Raw genomic sequence first — 18698 nt, forward strand, 5'->3', positions numbered from 1 at the left:
GCTTGATGGCTTCTTTACTGGTGACCACGTGGCAAGCTGCTGTTATAGTAGATAATCATGCATATCAAATTTCTGATTTCTCACTGCCATATAGTGAGGTCACATAAAATCATAATCAAAAATTTTCTTTGTATATCGATTGTGTTCCCATAATTTTCTTTTTTGTTGGTTAATGATGGTGAAAAAAGAGTCGCCGCAAGAAGTGGGTGGGGACCGCCGGGGCCAGAAGATCTTATAACGTCTCACCGGCCAAGGATTCGGCAAGTGTCTCCTCCTCCTCCACTAGTGTTCTAAAGAAATCTTGCCTGTTTTTTTGTTTCCTTCAACATAACAAAGAGGGGTCTCAAGTGCAAGGGCAGTTACCATCGTATCAAGCATCTGATTTTATTTTAAAAATAAATATAAAGAAACTTTTCGAAACAACAAATGGTCGGTTCATAATTGGCCCTTCTACCTAACCGGCCAGTTTATTAGATACATCATACATCTCCTCCCTATGATGGCGAGATAACAATGTGCAAATAAGACATTGAAATCGATTGCACAATTGTTTATAATTTATGAATTTCGCGGTACTCGTAGATCATTTTAAAAGCGCTATCCAGCCTCGTCATGAAGATCGATAACAAAAATGATACGGGGAGAAGTGTGCCCATATACGTACCTTAAAACTCCAGGTGTCGCGGTCGAAGTTCATATATATATTATAATATATATATATATATATATATATATATATATATATATATATATATATTAATTTGGGATTTGGATGTGGTTTCTTGTTCTATCTGGTTGGGCGCGACATATGTGATAGGTTCAACCATCAACATTGCATCCTTAAAAGAAAAAATAAAAAAAATTGTTGATTTTCAGGTGCGCGTCTGATAGCCAAGAAAATCTGGGTGACGGAGAGCGGAGGAATCTCTAATTACATTGGCGGCGGCAGGAGGCGACGCCCCCGGACCAAATCCCATGGACAGTCGGTCATTTCAGGAGGGGAGCGGGGTTCGGTCGGAGGAGGAAGAGGGATAAAGAGAGCGACCGAATCCAATCCAATCCAATCCAAAGAAGAGTCAAATTACTCCTTGATAAGAAGAGAATCGTTATTAGCGAAGAAAGGAAGGGGGCGAGAGAGAGATGCAATCTTTGAGCTTGAAGCTGGTGCCGGGCCTGAACAACCTCCGCTCCTCTGCTTGGCCGAGTCAACGGGAGAGGGGGAGGAGGATCATGGCGGTCTCCTCCTCCGATCATTCGTCTCCCTCGGAGCGGGACGGCGCCGGCGCTGGAGATGATGGGATCGTTGGGAGGGAAGGCGACAAGGCGGCGGCTTCGTTCCTGTCGAGGAGCCAGACCTACTCTCTGCTCAAGCAGCAGATGGCCGTCGCTGCCAAATTCGAGGTCGGTCCGTCCGTCCTTGCTTCCACTTCCATCCGTTCCTTTCATTTTCATTCGCTTGTAGAGGTTTCCATGGGTTCGTGGTGGATTTACGGAGCATTTTTGTTTCTCATGAATGTTGCACTTTTTCTTTTTTTTTAAAAAAAAAAAAAAGTGGATTTCATCAACAATCAACTAAGGAATTCCATGATTTTCCTCCTTTTTTTCATTTCATTTTTGTCTAAACAAAGCAAGTTGTGTTTTTTTTTTTTTTGCCCCCTTCCAGGAACAGTTTTCTTTCTTTTTCTTTGTTTGTTTTTTCTTGAGGGAAAATCTTTCCCTCGTTTGTAAGTTGAAATTCTATGCTCTGGTTTTGTCAGGACTACAAGGAGGCTGCTAGAATAAGGGACTCCTTGAAATCTTTTGAGGAGGAGGAGCCAGTATTGCGCCTTCGCAGATTGATGAGAAAGGCAATCGATGAAGAGAGGTTCGAGGTACATTATTTTGATCCTTTTCCTTTGTTCGAGCTGTTTTCTTCAGTTTTAAAAGAGCAGACTTTCGTCAAAAAAATTTATGAATGTCAGCTTGAGTACTCTGAACTTAATCATATCTCTGTTCGGAACTGCATATGCAAGTATGTTCACAGTGTTCAAAGTCGAACATTTCATATACTATGGTCTACAATAAGATTGTAAAGTAGCGAAAACATGGACTAGAAAATATGAAGTGGATCCAGAAGATAACCTTTATATGAAATGCTTAAGCAGTTTAATTAGTTTCGCATGGACTTGAAGGGCCACTAGAACTCCAAGATGCTAGTTTGATATTCTAAGCTTAGTGGAACTCATCAGTCCTCTAGAGTGGCTGTAGGTTGGTTAGAAATATTTCTGGTCCGGTGTTTGGCTCTTTCATGGTAAACGTCAAACATTAATTTGGTAGGTTTAGACTAATGGTATCAGTGAGCAAATTATCTATCTGATCTTTCAGCCATTATTTGTGCACTACAAGGCGTTTCACAAGATACGGGACCGGGTGCTACTCTCGCTGTTAATTTGGATTTAGAATGTTTGCCTGAGTCTGAGGATAAAACATTTTCACCCTGTTCATTGCTTGAAATGGTTTAAACATTAAGATGAGTTTTGTGGAGACTTGAAATAATATTATCAAATATAAAATTTAAAAAGCTTGGTATCGTAAGGAACAACAATTCTTTTATAAGACCAGATTAAGAAAAATAATAATATAACAGCATCTTCAGTAAATGATAATTAAAGATCTAAATTATGCAAAACAACGAAAAAAATATAACTGATGTCAAGATATCTTCTTTTTCACAGATTTTAATGAGTTTCTCTGTTATGACTACTTAATAGAGTTCTGAATAAAAGGTTACCATATTGTTTCCGCAAAAAAAGGTTACCATAAACATTTAATTGATTGTATTATGACTATATAGGCTAAATTTTCAGATATCCATACATATAGCGTTGCCTAGACCATTTGGGATCAGCTTTGTAAGTCCTCTATTACTTCCATCCATGTTAGTGCAAGTCTTAGACTCTTTTTTTTAGACTTTTGGTATGAACAGGCACTTCTCCTTGTTGAGCCTCCTCCAGCCTTCACATAACCGTATCATCTAAAGCGACTCTTCATCATTTTGACCTCAAATAGTGCAATACCTGTCTACCATATCGTACAACATTAATCTCAGAATTCTTATGTTTCTTTCTTATCTTGTTTGCTCAATCCCTCCCTGTGGCCTAATATTTTGGATCTTGGAAGTTCACAACCTTTTAGAATTTTTCACCAAACTCCACATGTAAACGACTAAGACCTCAATCAAAAAGTCTAACTACAAGGTAATAATATGGGGTCTTTGACCTTGCTTAAGTATCCAAGATTGGCACAGTGGCTACAAGGGTCCTCATACGCTATATGGGACTAAACACATGCCTGCAAGAGTCCTCACACACTATAAATCTAAGCATCCTCTCCATAGGAAGGCTCCAATCTCAAAGATCCGATCACAATCACCATGACCAGCTCATCATTAGCCCTATAAAAGGGCCTTTGCTGCGGCGTCCCATAGTCACACATCAATTATGGGTCATGACCACTTTGATACCATGTGTAATTATTTTGCTTAAGTATCCAAGATCTCCCTGGTGCACAACCCATGTGGGACTAACACGAGCTACAAGGTCCTCACACTATGTCATCCATCATACTTTAGTTCTAATAGTTGTCTTCATTTCTCACTCTGTTCTTTTTATATTAGTACAAGGTAGCAAAATTGATCATATCATGATATTCCTGGGCCATTAAATTTGATAAAATGAGGATAAATTTTATTTCATATCTATCAAAACTTCATTCCTGCATTCTGTTTACTATGTTTTCATTCTGTTGCTCTAAGACCCTTATCATAATCAGGAAGAAATAGAATCTTATCAAATTACAAGCATGATTCAACAATTTTAAAAATGAAAAGATAAACATGTAAAGATCTATAGTTATGATCGCTACTAAATGATGTTTGACAAGAATCATATCCATTGAGGCTTCTTTACTGGACTATTTGATAGGGTAATGGAAACATTCATTGGTGAATTACTATCTGGTGGGCTAGTGGGAGAAAGAAATGGCTGGTACTTTGAAATGAGACTGAGCATATCAGAAAGAGGCTGGTGGCTTCTTTGGCTTAAGTAGTGACATCCTGGGGTTGTATAAACATTACAGTAGTGATAATTCTCCTTATTAATTCATGTCTTAAGTTTTCAATTTTATAAGGACTCTTGAAAAATGTCTCTGTAGGTGGCAAAAATGCTAGATTCTGACCAATAATTGCCTCTTACTACAACTAGGTTATCGATATGTAGTTCCCCTACATTTCATGAAGGCAAATGGCTAAAGATGGTTCTACTTTTCACTTTTCTCATCAGCATATCTAAATCTTTTCGTCTCTCCCATCTCCCTCCCTCCCCTGCTTTCTATGCATGTACTGTTATCTGGTACACAATTTTGATTTTGTAATTTTGTTTGACAATAGTTTAGGTTGCCTTGTTACTGCCTATGGATCATAACTTGATAACAAATTCTTTGCTCTACATATTGTATATCAAGGATATATGTATATTCATGCTTGGTTGTAGTTGATCATCTTAGTTATGTGAATGATTCTCTCCCAAGATGCTCAAATCAGAGAAATCAAAGCTTACCTTCAATTGTTCTTTTTGTTTTCTTCCCTTTTCCCCCTTTGTTATGTGAAAATTCTTCAGGATGCAGCCATGTACAGAGATGAATTAAAGATTGTGGCTCCACACTCTCTCCTTACGTGTTCCAGTGATGCTACTACTCTGGTATGTTCCTAGTTTATTTGTGCAGTCTTTTGGATGACTTGAGTTAGCCACACATGACTTCCATTTCTGTCATCTCTTATCTTTGTTTTGAGGGTCACTCTATCTATGACTGTGGACAAGGAATGCTGAACCGGTCTGCACCAGCCGGTTCAGCCCGTACCGAATCGGTCCGGTTTTTAATCGGGTCAGTTCAGGCATAGAAAACGGTTCCAGCCCCATCCGGTTCGGCTAGGACTCGGTGCGAACCGGTCGGTTCCCACCAAGTCCGATTAGATTTGCCACAGTGCGGCGTGCGCGTTGTGGCATGTTTGGCCACAGCGTGCCGCACTGTGGCATATTTGGCGATCGATTCGGTCTGGTCCGAACCGGTCCGGGCGCCGACCGGTATAACACTCGATACCGGTTCGGCAATTCTTCACTATGGATGCTTACATTATTATGGAGCACAATTAATAGTTACTTTGCAGAATCTAAATAGGACTTCGCTCTTTTTTTCTGAAGGTTTTTTCTAATTCTGTTTCTTTCGGGCAACCTTTTCTCTAAAAGCATTGTTATGCAAATTTTGCCAATGGTAATCACACACATGCATGTGCGTTGCTACATTCTTTGCTTGCCATATTCATCATTCTTTCTGATCAGAAGTATGCATGATGTAGGCCAAGCAAAAATATTCTGAAATGTAAGTCATGTATAATTCTAATATGTGCCAAATTAAAGACTGCTTTTTATATTTCGAATAACAGTCTTAGAAGCTATAACTTGAAGGATGGCAAGTTTTGTCTCAATGCCTATCATTAGCAAGAAAACAAAATCAAAACTTTTTCCCAAAGAAGAACCAAGAATTTGTTCTGCCGAATTTTTCTGTTATGCTACTGTTGGAATCACTAGTCAAACTTTGATGCATTATAATAATGCATTTAACAGTCTTTCTTCTATACGGCTGATGTGTGTCTTGGACAATCCATAAATGGGCTGAAAGGAGGTTTTAATTGATTATCAAGGTGAAACTGTAAAAGCTGTGTATTGCAATGAAATAATTTAAGTAGCAAAGGATGGGATAATGTGGTCTTCGTGATTGGTTTAGACCACAACTTATGGCCCGGTCTTGTAAGTAAAGCAGGTGAACTACTAGACATTCCAAATATATCAAAGGTCATGTTTAGGTGATGGAAGCGAATGGATTACAAGGAATGTTAAGGTGCTGAACCTAGTGATATATTCTTAGTCCAGTGATCAAGGAAATGAGCCTGATTGCTTGTCTCGGTTCTTAATATCAGAAAATATATGGTCCTGCAGAAATTTAGTAATTTTTTAGACTTTTATCTTTGCATCATGGGAATTTTATTGCTGGTGCACATTGTACTGATTCTTCTATAAAATGAGCAAGGCTAATCATCTTGACACTTTATCTACAGACAATTTTTGCTCTGAACTATGCCATAACTACTTGATATAATAAATATATCAAATATTTAAAACTGGTGGCTCCCTTGGTTACACTACCATTCTTTGGCAATGGATGTTGGCTTTGATTCGAGTGCTGACACAATATTGTTGTAGTTGAGTTTTTTATTGGGTGCCGTTATATATTGGTTAATGATCTCAACTAAGGATTATCAATGTTCCGTAGATGCCAAGAACATCTGGTGCCACCCTTTTTCAAGTTATAAATCATAGGTAGAATAAATTTGGACTATTAAGTCAAATATAAGTTTTGAAGAGTAAACAAAATAATTAGCAAGGACCAATGATTGGAGGTGCCGGCTGTGCCAGTGAACACCAGCTGGCACATGCTGTCCCAACGAGGTATTACCACCTTGTCGATATCAAGAGGTAATGATCAGTAACAGAAGGTGCTAGTATTGCTCAGTATCATCGTAGGGTGTGTAAACCCCTTTCATCTGTTAATTTTCACATCCTAAGCTTGTAGGTAGAGGATTTTGAAGTGTAGAGCCTAATGAACTGCGATAAATTGAAAATGTATCTTTTCAAAGCCTAGAAGCCATAGTTTAATCATTTTCAAATGGAAATGCTACTAGTGCTTGAAGTCAAATTTAATTAAATTCTTTTATATACAACAGCATACACTCAAGTATATTTAGTTTGACTTTTCTAAGGGATAATTGGCAAATGCTATTATTGATGCCCTTGCAAGTAATAAAATTAAATTGAATCTTTGTCATGCCTATTCTTGTTATGAAATAAAATATGCCCAACTACAAGGTTAGCCTTGGGAAGCCTTGGAGCAATGGTAATGGTGGGAACCTCATGCGGAGATAGGGTTGCGTACATCTGACCCTCCCCAAACCCGGTAATGGTGGGAACCTCATGTACTGGGATGCTCTTTTTAAATAAGATAAGCGCAACTTTATCTGAGGATAATGGTTAGCGGCAAGCATGGTGAATGCCACTGTTGATGGCCTTGTGACTGAACTTTTGGCATGCTTTCTCTAATTTATTATTTATGTGCTTTTTCTCTCTCCTTTTTATACTGTTCTCTCACGTTATGTTGTTAAATAAACACTTTGCCATTTAAAAAAGGTACATGGATGTGCATGTACATATGTTTATAGTTACATACAAATGTACACAAGTAAGTACTATAGATGTGTATACATGCAAATCAAATGCTTTCAAGATGTATACATGCAAATCCCTAATTGCATGTCTATAAGATATCGTTTTGGGGCTGAATGTTTCAGGGGATCCGGGTGCAAGTCAGAAGTGTATATATTGAGGGAAGGAGCCAACCATCAAAAGGGCAATATTTTTTTGCCTATCGCATTAGAATCACTAATACTTCACAGCGTCCTGTTCAGCTTCTCAGGAGGCACTGGATCATAACTGATGCCAATGGAAAAACTGAGAATATCTGGTCAGCACACTTTTCTATCATCTTTATTATTAATCCACTATTTTATGTTTCCTGTTATACATTTGCCCCAACTGGAAACTTTCTCCTTTCCAGGGGTGTTGGTGTAATAGGAGAGCAGCCTGTTATACTTCCTAAAACTGGATTTGAGTACTCCTCTGCATGCCCATTAAGCACCCCTAGTGGAAGAATGGTAAGCTTACAGTTATCTCTCTCTCTCTCTCTGCGCGTGTGTTGTGTGTATGGGTGTGTTCGCGCATGCACGTGCATGCGCGGTTGTGTTTTAACTGAGCAAGGAGAGAAGATTATCCAAAAATTCAAAGGCAGGGTTGATTTCATGTATCTGTGCTAGGTAGATGACAAGAAATATATAGGTTTCCAGATATCACACAATATGATTTGTTTATTATATATTTGGCACATTTTCTCTTTTCTTGGGAAGAAATTTTTTTTCATATTTTATCATGTACCTTTCCGGTATGGATTTATGCAACATTCGTTTTTGACTGCACTTGAACGAGGGGTTCCAAAATAGATGTTTTTTCTCCATTAATAGTTCTGGACTCCTCTGACCGGTAGATTGAATTTTCATAAATTGACACTTGAAATTTCCTGTTCATCATCTCCGTTGGACCTGTAAGAACCGTATGTAAGTTTAACCCACTTTGAGTTCCACATGATTAAAGAAAGATTACTTATTTTCCGGTTATCGTTCTGCAGGAGGGTGATTTTGAGATGAAGCACGTTGATAGGGTGGGTTCATCAACTTTCAATGTTGCCATTGCCCCATTCTCCCTTTCCATCATTGGAGATGACACGGACGAACCCCTTTAGGAGTACAGGGAGGTGATGGCATTGTTCTCTGGATGGAAGCTAAAGATTGATTGTTTGGTCAAACGGAGCGAGCAGCAATATTGTACAAGTCAATTAGTTGTTAATTTATTGTGGCACTGCTTCAAGTCCGTGGCAGTGTGCGTGAACTGGTGTAAATGGCGCGCAATGATTGCAATTTATTTTGTGGACTTGTTACTTGTATATGGGTATATTTAGTCAGTTATGTTTTGTTTTTTTGATTCCATAGATATGTATTGAAGTGGCTATTTGTACTTCCATACTCCTTGGTTTTTTTTTGTTTTTTTTTTTTTTTTAATACTTGGGTCACTGCCCCGTGGACATGACAAAGAATCATACCGGATGATGGGGTCGTGTTTTTATTTTTCACTAAGATGGTGGAGGAAGAAATCATGTAAGATGGACAGCACCCGTTAGAATAAGCCTGCAGGCAATTATAAGATCGCTCGGGTAGAAAACATGATCAGCGTTTATGCATGAAAACTACGTTCCAAGAGGCAGTGAAATTCTGAGTTTATTGGGCGTATCTGTACTATGGTGAACCCGCCCGCAAAAAAAAAAAAAAAAAAGGGGCAGTGAAACTGAGAAGTTGGGTAGGATGGTGGTCGCCTGCTCACACTATTCATGTTCACAACGAAGGTTCGTTACCACACACAATCCATATGCGCGGGGACATTTTTCTCTTCCCGATTACCCGTCTGGCACGCAACACATAGGCAGAGCCGCATTCACACTTTTTTTCTGGAGAGGATGAGGAACTGCGAAATGCTCATAAACACCTCTTCCCATCCCAAGCCCAAGCCCAAGCCCAAGCCACCACCATTCAATTTGGTTGGCCATCAAACACGCGCAGGCTCTCCATATTCTCCTATTTCGTTTCTCTTCTCCAGGATCCAACTTGAGCTCAATCAGTGGAGCTGCTACCGATGAAAGGTATATATGCTCTTCCCTCCCTAGCTCCAATTCTTTCGGTAGGAATGAGTAGTTCTCCGGCGGGATGATCCTATTCCTATACCCAGTTAGTGGTGGTTGATGGTGCGGTTTGCCTGGCTTGTCTGGTGGTGGTTGATTGTTTGGAAGAGGAGCTGACAGGGGTGAGTTGGCCCTGACTAATCAGTTCATGGAGCCAGGGTTGTTTGCCTTGTTTCCTCGGAGCAGTTCCTTCTCCATATCTCATGATGCATGAAGAATTACTACGACATGGAATAGGGCTACCAGCGCCGCTTCTCGCCTCCCAGCACCTAATTCTAGTCTGGGAGGGAGGTCGGATTTGGGTGGGTTTGAGTTGTGTCGGTTGGGCTCCACCTGCACTCAGCTAATCACGGACTTTCAAATCTTTAGCGAGCCGAGCAGTTTTTTCCATCCAAATATTAATCCTATCTAAAAATCAAATAATGTATAACTGATACGGATCCAACGTGACTTTCAGAAAACCAATAACTGTTCATCCGAGTCCTACCGTGGACTTGGGTATAGCCGAGTGCATTCGTTTTAAATTTACATGGGGAGGGAGACCTAACCCGCAAAAAAAAAAAAAAAAAAAAAAAAAAGAAGAAGCTAATCAGAATGTATTAGTTAGGTTTTTTTGGGCCTATATAAATAACTAAAGAATAAAATATTCTTGGTATTTCTCTTAACCGGCTGATTATTGAAAAATAAATGGATCCAAAATTATTTAGTCATTCTCGAGTTAAACACAAATTACACAGTTTATTCATTAATTATTGATGATTAATTTAAATCTTTTTATGTGCTATAATAATAAATTAATAATACCACATGCTATTCTTAGTAGTGTTTTTTTTTTTTTGCTATCATTTATTGCTTTTGCATCATTATATTTTTTTTGTAAATAAATAAATATATATATAAATATTTCAGAAACATCATATTTTTTTAAAAAAATTGTATTATTTATTTTTTTAAGTTTTTAGTAATTAGTTTTCAATTTTAAATTGTTATATTCCGTTGAATTGTCCCCGAAGGCCAAACTCGGCTTGGGTCGTGGGGGTGGGGCCCTTCCGCTTTCCATATCTGACGTCCCCACAGAGAGACGGCAGCGTCCCCAAGCAATCTAGTAGCCTATTATTATACGCATCCCCATCTGTCTCTCTGCACGACGGGGATTTATCCATAGTCCCCAAGCAATCTTCCTCAGGGCATTCTTTTTCAATAAAAAAAAGGAAGGAAAAGGACTGGTGTGTCTGAAAGAAAGGGCCGTCTGTTTTCTATACAACATACGCATTCAGATGTCCGAAAAACCGTTCAAAGTGTGTCCGGACGCGGTCACCGGACAATCTAGAGGGAGGAGGCTGCGAATAACAAGTGTGCAGCCTGTTCCCAAAGCACGCGCGGTATCCCCGCTTTCCTTTTCTACGTATATCTACGCATATCTAGAGGAGATAGAGAGGTAGATACTATATATTTATATGTTATGTATGCCTACGTACGGAGGAGAAAGGTATACGTGTTCCCACCTGGTTTCCTTTCCCTCCAGAGAGGGGAGAAGCAAAGCATCCGCCTTTCAGTTGTTCTCTGCTTTTTCTTGTGTGCAAGCATCCGCCTTTCCTTTCCTCTTTCTTGGTCTATTCATTTTCCCACTGGTTAATCGAACAACGACGACAATAACAACTATAATAATGGCTTGCCCTCTTCCCGGTGAAAAACCCGCCATCCATCGTTGGGCATCTTTCGTCAAATCCCACCCCCCCAACTCCATTAATTAAGTTTTAGGTGCGGAATTGCACGCATCGAGGGCTTGCGTGCCGGGGTGGTGGCATCTTGGGACATTGCGTCCGGAATCCCTTGTCGTGCTCATTCCCCGGCAGCTTGGCTTTATTAGATGATGCTGAGCCCACCCTGAGTTGGGAGGCGAGTCTGGCTGGTTTTATTGCCATTGAGCTCTAACGGTCGTGTAGCCGATGCTTGGTGAATTTTCTCTGCATGAGGCCCCGTTCGAGAATCGGGTTCTTCTTCTCTTCTTCGTTCTTGAGTTCCGGAGCTGCTTAACTTTAAGTGCTGCTGCTGCTGCTTCTTTTTTTTTTCTTTCTTTTCTTTTTTTTTCTTCTTTGTCACATTTTCTCTCTCTTTCCTTTCTTCCGTTCTTTTTTTTTCCTCCTTTGTTTCCCCCCCTGTTTTCTGCTGAACTAGTTTGGACGGAAAATTTCTGTTGTAGAACGGTGAGCGGACGAATGGGTCTCCTGCTGTTTTCCTTTGTAGGCCTCTTCTTCTTCCTCTTCTCTTCCCTTTTTTTTAACTAATTTCTGACCTTTGATTTGTGGTATATGTTGCGAAAAATACAATTATCGTTTTCATATTCTTCTCTTGCTTCTTCTTCTTCTTCAGATACTTGAGGGGCTTGCGGTTGCTCATACATTTTCTGCTCTTGTCAGTTTTCTGAATTGTTTCCATGTACTCCTTTTTTCAAACTTAATTTGTTTCCAATTTTCCGCTCGAGAAAGGAATTCGTGATCTTTCCATTCGATATAAACTTCATTTCAAAATAAATAATTCATAATCCTGGCATTTCTTTGTTTCATTTCTCTATGTGACTGGGGGAGTTGGGGGGGGCAAGAACACTGGGATATTATTTAGATACCGGCGTGAGCGAATAATTAATCCCCCATGCATCTCTCGACAGGACCTTCAAAAAATTCTTGGCAGCCAGCCATGACCGCTGATACCACCAAACCGGATTATTGGCTAAACTGGAGAGTTTTACTGTGTGGAATATGGGTGCTGTCTTGCATGATCATAGCATCCATTCTGATATGGAAATATGAAGGTTCCAACACGGAGAGAGAAGAAAGAGCAGAGACTCAACAGGAAACCCTGGGAACCTTGTACAAGGACGAGTCCTGGAGGCCTTGTCTTAAGGAAATCCATCCTGCTTGGCTGCTGGCTTTTCGGGTTATAGCGTTTTTCATACTTCTGGCATTGCTCGTCCTCAATGCCATTGTGGATGGAGCTGACATCTTCTACTACTACACTCAGTAAGTCAACTTGTTCCTGTATCCAATGTTATTTTGGGCTCGAATTTCTTCAAGTCTCATCCACATGTAGATCAGTTTTCCACACATGCATATTTGGTGTAATTATCCCGGCTAACCCTGTCTTTCTTTCAGCTTATTAGTTCTTTCAGCTTCTGTTTCCTTAACAGAATCTGCTTATTCAGAGCACCTGATTGCGATGACTTTGACCCTAGCAGCTGCATTTATGTCACCTATATAGCATCTCTCTCCCACTGACAGCTCAAGTCCATGATCGTGGCATCATTGAAATATCATTTCCTTTCATCGGAATGCTTTGTTCCTCACAATTTGCCCTTTCATCGCAGGATGTTTAAGCTAAAGTTTGTATGTTATAAAGTCACAGATTAAACGGGGCTCTTGTTCTTGTTATATGAAGTTGCCAAAATTCTTGATTTGATCTATAGAAGATGCAATTAATGCCTCCTCTAATGCCGGATATGTTTATCATGTTTTTCGCTCAGGTGGACATTTGTGCTGGTTACCGCCTATTTCGGGGTATGTGCTTTTAGCATGAAGCTTCACTATTTAAATTTATTTGTACTTGTGCTGCTTTCTCAAGGTGGTGATTAGCAGCATCAGAATAATTTTGGAGTTATGCCTAACGTATGTTAAAATAAATTTGTTAAATCCAAACCATTTCTTTTAGCTTGGTTCGCTGCTATCTATTTATGGGTGCCATCAATATCTCAATAAAGCTGGTGGGGATAAGCTGGACCTTGTAAGGCCAGATGCAGAACGTGGCACATATATGGCTTCCAGAATTGAGGACAATTCAAGCGCGCGTGACTCGGTGAAAATCTCTGGCTTCCAAGAAGGAGACAACATTTGGGAAATCGCTGGATTTTGGGGTTATCTATTTCAAATCATCTATCAGGTAACTATCTTTCAAGCAACTGCAAATGCTATCTTAATTTCATTTAATTTCTTCTGTGAGTGCTAGGTATCAGCCATGGGACTTTGAAAGAAAATGTTTTCACAAATACTGACTGATTACATAGGTGGTGAGTTGTGAAGATTATGATTCTATCCATGTGTGCCATTAATATCATGAACCAAGTCTTGTGTTTGAAGATATATTTATCATAATAGTTTGTTAAAATATACCGACTAGTTAATAGTTAGTCAAAAGACTTTCTAGCACGTATTTTGTGCTTCTGGATATTTGATGCGTGGCCAGTCTTACGAGATATGAACTGAGGGTAGCCTCTGAACAGTGATGTCAGGCCACATTTATAAAGCCATCCATGTTCAACAGGCTGGTGCTGTTGCTAATCTTATACTTGAACTTCATACGTTCTGCTAAGATAGATGCTAATCTAATTGCAGCGCAACTTATTGTCCAGATTTCTATGATGATTGGGGACACTGATAATATCTCCCATACAACATCTGTGTCCTCAGATGTTGGACAGAAAATAGGATACAAATTCAAGTTGGAGCATTACTCATTCATAAATGACTGAATTAGATGATTGTATGTCAGGGGTGGTCTTATATATGAATACCACATTTTTGAGCAAAGGATGAGAGAAATATCCACCAGAAGCAGAATTCTATTAATGGAGACATATGATAATACCATAATTTGGATGCACAAACAGTTTATCCATGAATAATTTTTTCTTGACAGAAATTTTAGTTTGAAAAGAGAATGAGAAGAGAAGGAGTTTGCTCATGGGAGTCTTGGAGCCTCTAATCCCAATTTTTCTGAGATAAGGAAAGCCACCTCTTAGTTTGATTATTTGATCCTCCAAACATCAGGGTCAGAAGTTCGATGGCATCCTCGGATCGCTCTTGCTTTTTATTCTTCTTCCTCTTCCTCCTCCATGAACAATGAGTTCAAGCATCCAAGCTGCCCCTATGAATTTTTGATAAGTTGAGTTAGTTGTTCTTGAAAATTAGATTCAAAATGGAAGATTAGGCTATGGAGTATTTATTAGGGAACTATTTTGCAACTGGATATGTCAGACCTGTATGTGGAGGAGGAATTCAGAAATTGCAGACTAGTTTTGTATGCCCATCATTCATCGACTCATGCAGATTTCTATTTAAACCAAAAAAGAAAGAGGGAAAAAAAAATGAAATCATAGACATTACGTGCTTTTAATTAACTTGAAACAAACAAGATAATTTGTTCATGTACATTCAGTTTTCTTGTCATTCTTATTTCATTATTTTTCCATAATCAATTCTTTTTTCTTATGCTTGCAAGTCAGCTAATTTGCTTCTTAAAATTGTTGCCAGACAAATGCAGGTGCTGTGATGCTCACTGATTGTGTCTTTTGGCTCATCATTTTTCCCTTTCTTGCCATCAAAGATTATAGCCTAAATTTTGTAAGTGCAGGTTCTGGAATTCCAACTTTCAATTTCTATTGTTTTCCTAATATTTTCCATTGGTATTATGTTGCTCTCATATGACCAAATTTGAGTATTCATCTTCCAGCAGATGGTGGGTGATGTCAATGAGATGACCTTAGTAACATTTGTAGAGTACAGCTTCTTCATACTATTTGTTGAATGGACTGAATCTTATTTTAGGTCATCAGTATATGCAAACTGTGCAATCTCATTTATGCATCAAGAAAAATACCTGGATTTTAAGAAGTTGTTTTCTAGAATAAAACAACTAATCCTTAGTAATGTATTAACTAATCCTTAATAGCAACATGTGATATGCTTAATTACAACTTTTAATATTGAACTTGATGAAAGCACCACATGCGATCACCTGATTGAGATGGGAATGACTATAGATTAATGATATTCTCTCACTTAAGGATGCTAATATATATCCAATAACTTTTACCATTTACCAATTAATTTAACAGTTTAGATGTTTTATGACACCTTTGGTTCTGTCATAAGACTTAAACCATTGAAAATTAATATAAAGAAATACAAAAAAAAAAAAATTGATGTTTGAATTTCTATCCTTGTTCTATGCTAAAAGTATATACATGTTTGCCTTTTGATGCAGTTGCTGATTGGCATGCATTCAGTCAATGCAGTTTTCTTAATTGGCGATACTGCCTTGAATAGTTTGGTACATGCTTCTTTCCTTTGTCACCATTAATGGTTGAGTAATCATAACTGGATTAGTGAACCGCTTATTGACTCTGTTCTTTTCTATGGTTGTGTTAGCGTTTCCCCTGGTTCCGGATTGCATACTTCCTACTTTGGACAGCAACATATGTCATCTTTCAGTGGGTGGTCCATGCTTGTATCTCGATCCGGTAGGCTTCATCTCTTATGGTTTGTTTGTAACAAGAATTTTCTCTTTCCATTATGTATTGTTGTGTTTACTTATTTATCTTTTTTTTTCACAGGTGGCCTTATCCATTTCTTGATTTGTCGTCACCTCATGCCCCTATATGGTATGCCTTTTCTATTTGAAAAAAACTGTGTTTCATTTGTATGGTACCGGTCTATGATGTCACAGGCATTGGATTGTGTTAAATTACAAAAATATACAACTATCCACATTTCGGTTTTGAATTAAAGTTTCTGAAATTAATAACATCTTTTTTATATATAGAAATACATGAGAAATGGACCAATTATGGTTTCAGTTGAGCAAAAGTTATGCTTGAGGTTCTCAGATAAGACCATCATATCGAGATAATCTTTCAAATGTCAGTTTCTTCTTCATTGAAAATCTATCCTTATTTTGTCTTTTTCCAAAGATACCATTAGCATTCTTTTCCACCCTTCTTCAGTAACCTTTTGCATATTATTTAAGGTTTGCATATGGGTCATTGCATGCTTCTTTGAATATGAACTGGCTGCCATATTGGCCTGGAAATTCTGGTAGAGAAAGCAATCTTGCTATTATAAATAGTTTTTTATATGAACACAAAAGTCAACATTCTTTCAGAAATTTTAAGTGCTCACTAGCTCTAATAGTGATAACTTTATGAACTGCAACTTGATTATATCTGTTCACTCTGAGCATACAAACTCACAGTGCCTAAACCAAATTTGAAGTGAGTGGAATAATAGTTTTATGATTGGGAAAAATGTTCTAGCATTTCAAATCTACATACAGAAAAGGCCTCAGTGCGTGAAGCTCTTGCCATTGCAAGGTCTAGGGAGACTCAGATGTACGCAACCTTATCCCATGTATGGAGAGGCTGTTTCTGTGTTTTAAATCCACAACCTCTAGGTTATAATGAAGCAATCTTACGGTTGCAGCAAAGCTGAACCTTTATTTCAAATCTACATATCGAAATGTAATTAATCTTATCTATCTTCCATTGCAAATCACTTCAAGCAGTCCTGCAGCTTTATGAGCCAGCATGGATTTTTTGAAAACAAATTTATAAGAAGATGAAAAAATAAATTTGCTGTCTATGTGTCATTCGGAAGCTGAAAATCAGACTTCCATGTAATGAAGTTATCTCCCATAACCAGCGCATAACAAGGACTTCTTACCTGAAGCTGACATCTCTCCTCTTACTCACATGACAACAGGTATTTTATGGTGGCATTGATGCATATCCCTTGCTATGCTGTATTCCCATTGATTATAAAGTTGAAGCATACTCTGCTATCCAGATGGTTTCCTCAGTCCTATCATGAAATGAGGTAAGCCAACATGAATCAGTATTATCTACTGTGGCTTCATTCCTCACAGTGGCTTGCAAAGGTACAGCCGTTCCTCGGCTAGTTGGCCCTTCAAAACAGTTATATCCATGTTGGCTGGTGGGAGCCCCAAACAAGCAGGAGAGCAGTTAAAATCAAACTGAAGAGCTATTGGTCGATTATCCCTGCATCAGTGGTATAGATGCATGCAAAAAAGCTTTCCGTTTGTCTTCGAGTTGGGAGTTTTGTATTGGAATATCCATATAGCGAGCTTATAATTTTTTTTTCCAATCCTCCCTTTGTTCGGTGCATGTTGCACCAGAGGGCTCGGTATTGATAACAAATCTCGCAAACTTCTATTTACCTGACTAATCAATTGGCATTCCTATTTCAGATGGCTAACAATAGAATCGCAACTTTGATTCTGATGTAGTTTCTTTCCTTTCTCTTCTTCTCTTTTTGAGTGAAATGGTGGAAAGAATCACCACAAGGAACAAATTTACGCAATTAGGCAACCCTTCCAATCAGATCGTCCAGAGGGAGATTATATCATTCCTTGGTCTAGAAATTAGAATTGTACTTGCGCACTGTCACGTCATAATGATGCTTGTGCTTGGAGTTGCATGTTTGATCTTGCTTTGTCAAATTAGGTAGGCATGAAGTTCAACCATAAAGCAGTGCTTGGCGGTTAGCGGTTAATTCTTTGTTCCTACTGTGCTTCCTTTCTTCACTTACCCTATTTGGTTGGGGAGTATTCTTTCAAAATTTAGGGGACCAACATGCAAAAAATTAAATCACTGGACTCTAGGTGGCCAGTTCGCTAATCAACCTTCTTGATCGACCTCTGATCGACATCCTGTGAACAACTACCCATTTTTCGTAAGGCAGAAATGGGACCTCAAAAAATCATTCAAGTGACAATTTACTAAATTATGCATGTAGAAATGGGAAGAAGACGCACGGGCGGCTAGAAATCCACAGAAACATTTCCAACCACATAACGATTCCATTCATGAGAAGAAAGGGACTTTGTTTAAAAATTAAGGTGAATGTGGACTCTTTATCCAAGGCAAAGAAGTTCACTTGATGCTTAGCGAGGCTCTTCCTGATGGCACAGGTCTTGTTTAAGCGGAGGTCCAAAGGCAACAGCTTCTTCTTGGTGCAGGCCTCTCTCAAGGCCGCCACTTGCTTCTGGGAGATGAGAGTGTGCACGCAAGCAACGGAGAGCCGCACCACCTTGCTGCATTAGAGAGAGAGAGAGAAGGGGCAAGGCATCTTGGAGAGGTTGTTGGGGGTGTCTCCGGTGACCTTGGCGACGTGTAGCAGTGCCAGCTCGATCTTGAGCTCCTTCAACTAGTTCGGGAGCTCCATCTTCGGAGCTCATGCACGTTTATCCTTGCTGTATATCATCATCGTCATCACCATCACAGCACGCAAACAAAGATTTTAACAAGATTCTTTGTGTGTTATGTATGCGTGTGTGTGTGTTTTTTAATCGATCAATCCCAAGATTTCTTTTTTAAAAGGAAGAGGAGGTGGAGGAAAAGACGAAGTCCATCAAAAGAAACAACAGGAGTAGTTCTCACGGAGATTAAAATGACAAAGGGGAGAGGGAGGAATTACTTA

At 39.0% G+C, this 18698-nt stretch overlaps 2 protein-coding genes across 5 annotated transcripts; both read left to right on the forward strand.

Moving 5' to 3' along the window:
• Positions 1–857: 857 nt before the first annotated feature.
• On the forward strand, positions 858–8722 carry LOC103724177 (protein ApaG-like). 2 transcript variants are annotated; one of them, XM_008815351.4, is made up of 6 exons: positions 861–1401; positions 1758–1871; positions 4656–4736; positions 7439–7611; positions 7705–7801; positions 8329–8722. In XM_008815351.4, the coding sequence occupies exons 1-6, from the start codon at positions 1141–1143 to the stop codon at positions 8440–8442; spliced, it is 840 nt and encodes a 279-aa protein (XP_008813573.1). In that variant the 5' UTR covers positions 861–1140; the 3' UTR covers positions 8443–8722. The 2 variants fall into 2 exon arrangements, with proteins under 2 accessions (XP_008813574.1, XP_008813573.1); XM_008815352.4 differs by lacking the exon at positions 4656–4736 and having other exon boundaries at positions 858–1401.
• Positions 8723–11044: 2322 nt separating this feature from the next.
• LOC103724178 lies at positions 11045–17474 on the forward strand. Of its 3 annotated transcripts, none has more exons than XM_039120872.1 (9): positions 11045–11426; positions 12101–12452; positions 12953–12986; positions 13138–13365; positions 14736–14825; positions 15469–15534; positions 15633–15724; positions 15818–15865; positions 16962–17474. In XM_039120872.1, the coding sequence occupies exons 2-9, from the start codon at positions 12130–12132 to the stop codon at positions 17077–17079; spliced, it is 999 nt and encodes a 332-aa protein (XP_038976800.1). In that variant the 5' UTR covers positions 11045–11426; positions 12101–12129; the 3' UTR covers positions 17080–17474. The 3 variants fall into 3 exon arrangements, with proteins under 3 accessions (XP_038976800.1, XP_008813577.1, XP_008813576.1); XM_008815355.4 differs by having other exon boundaries at positions 11046–11675; XM_008815354.3 differs by having other exon boundaries at positions 11046–12452.
• Positions 17475–18698: the final 1224 nt, after the last annotated feature.

The sequence above is a fragment of the Phoenix dactylifera genome, unplaced genomic scaffold (genome assembly GCF_009389715.1).
Source record: "Phoenix dactylifera cultivar Barhee BC4 unplaced genomic scaffold, palm_55x_up_171113_PBpolish2nd_filt_p 000900F, whole genome shotgun sequence".
NCBI lineage: Eukaryota > Viridiplantae > Streptophyta > Magnoliopsida > Arecales > Arecaceae > Phoenix > Phoenix dactylifera.

Bases quoted from the DNA above. Each gene is read 5' to 3' on its own strand.
- LOC103724178 (XM_008815354.3), top strand. From the start codon at position 12,085: ATGCATCTCTCGACAGGACCTTCAAAAAATTCTTGGCAGCCAGCCATG. The intron at 12,453-12,952 runs GTAAGTCAACTT...TTTTTCGCTCAG, and splicing joins ATCTTCTACTACTACACTCA to GTGGACATTTGTGCTGGTTA. The intron at 13,366-14,735 runs GTAACTATCTTT...AATTGTTGCCAG, and splicing joins TATTTCAAATCATCTATCAG to ACAAATGCAGGTGCTGTGAT.
- LOC103724177 (XM_008815351.4), top strand. From the start codon at position 1,141: ATGCAATCTTTGAGCTTGAAGCTGGTGCCGGGCCTGAACAACCTCCGC. The intron at 1,402-1,757 runs GTCGGTCCGTCC...TGGTTTTGTCAG, and splicing joins CCGTCGCTGCCAAATTCGAG to GACTACAAGGAGGCTGCTAG. The intron at 4,737-7,438 runs GTATGTTCCTAG...TGAATGTTTCAG, and splicing joins CCAGTGATGCTACTACTCTG to GGGATCCGGGTGCAAGTCAG.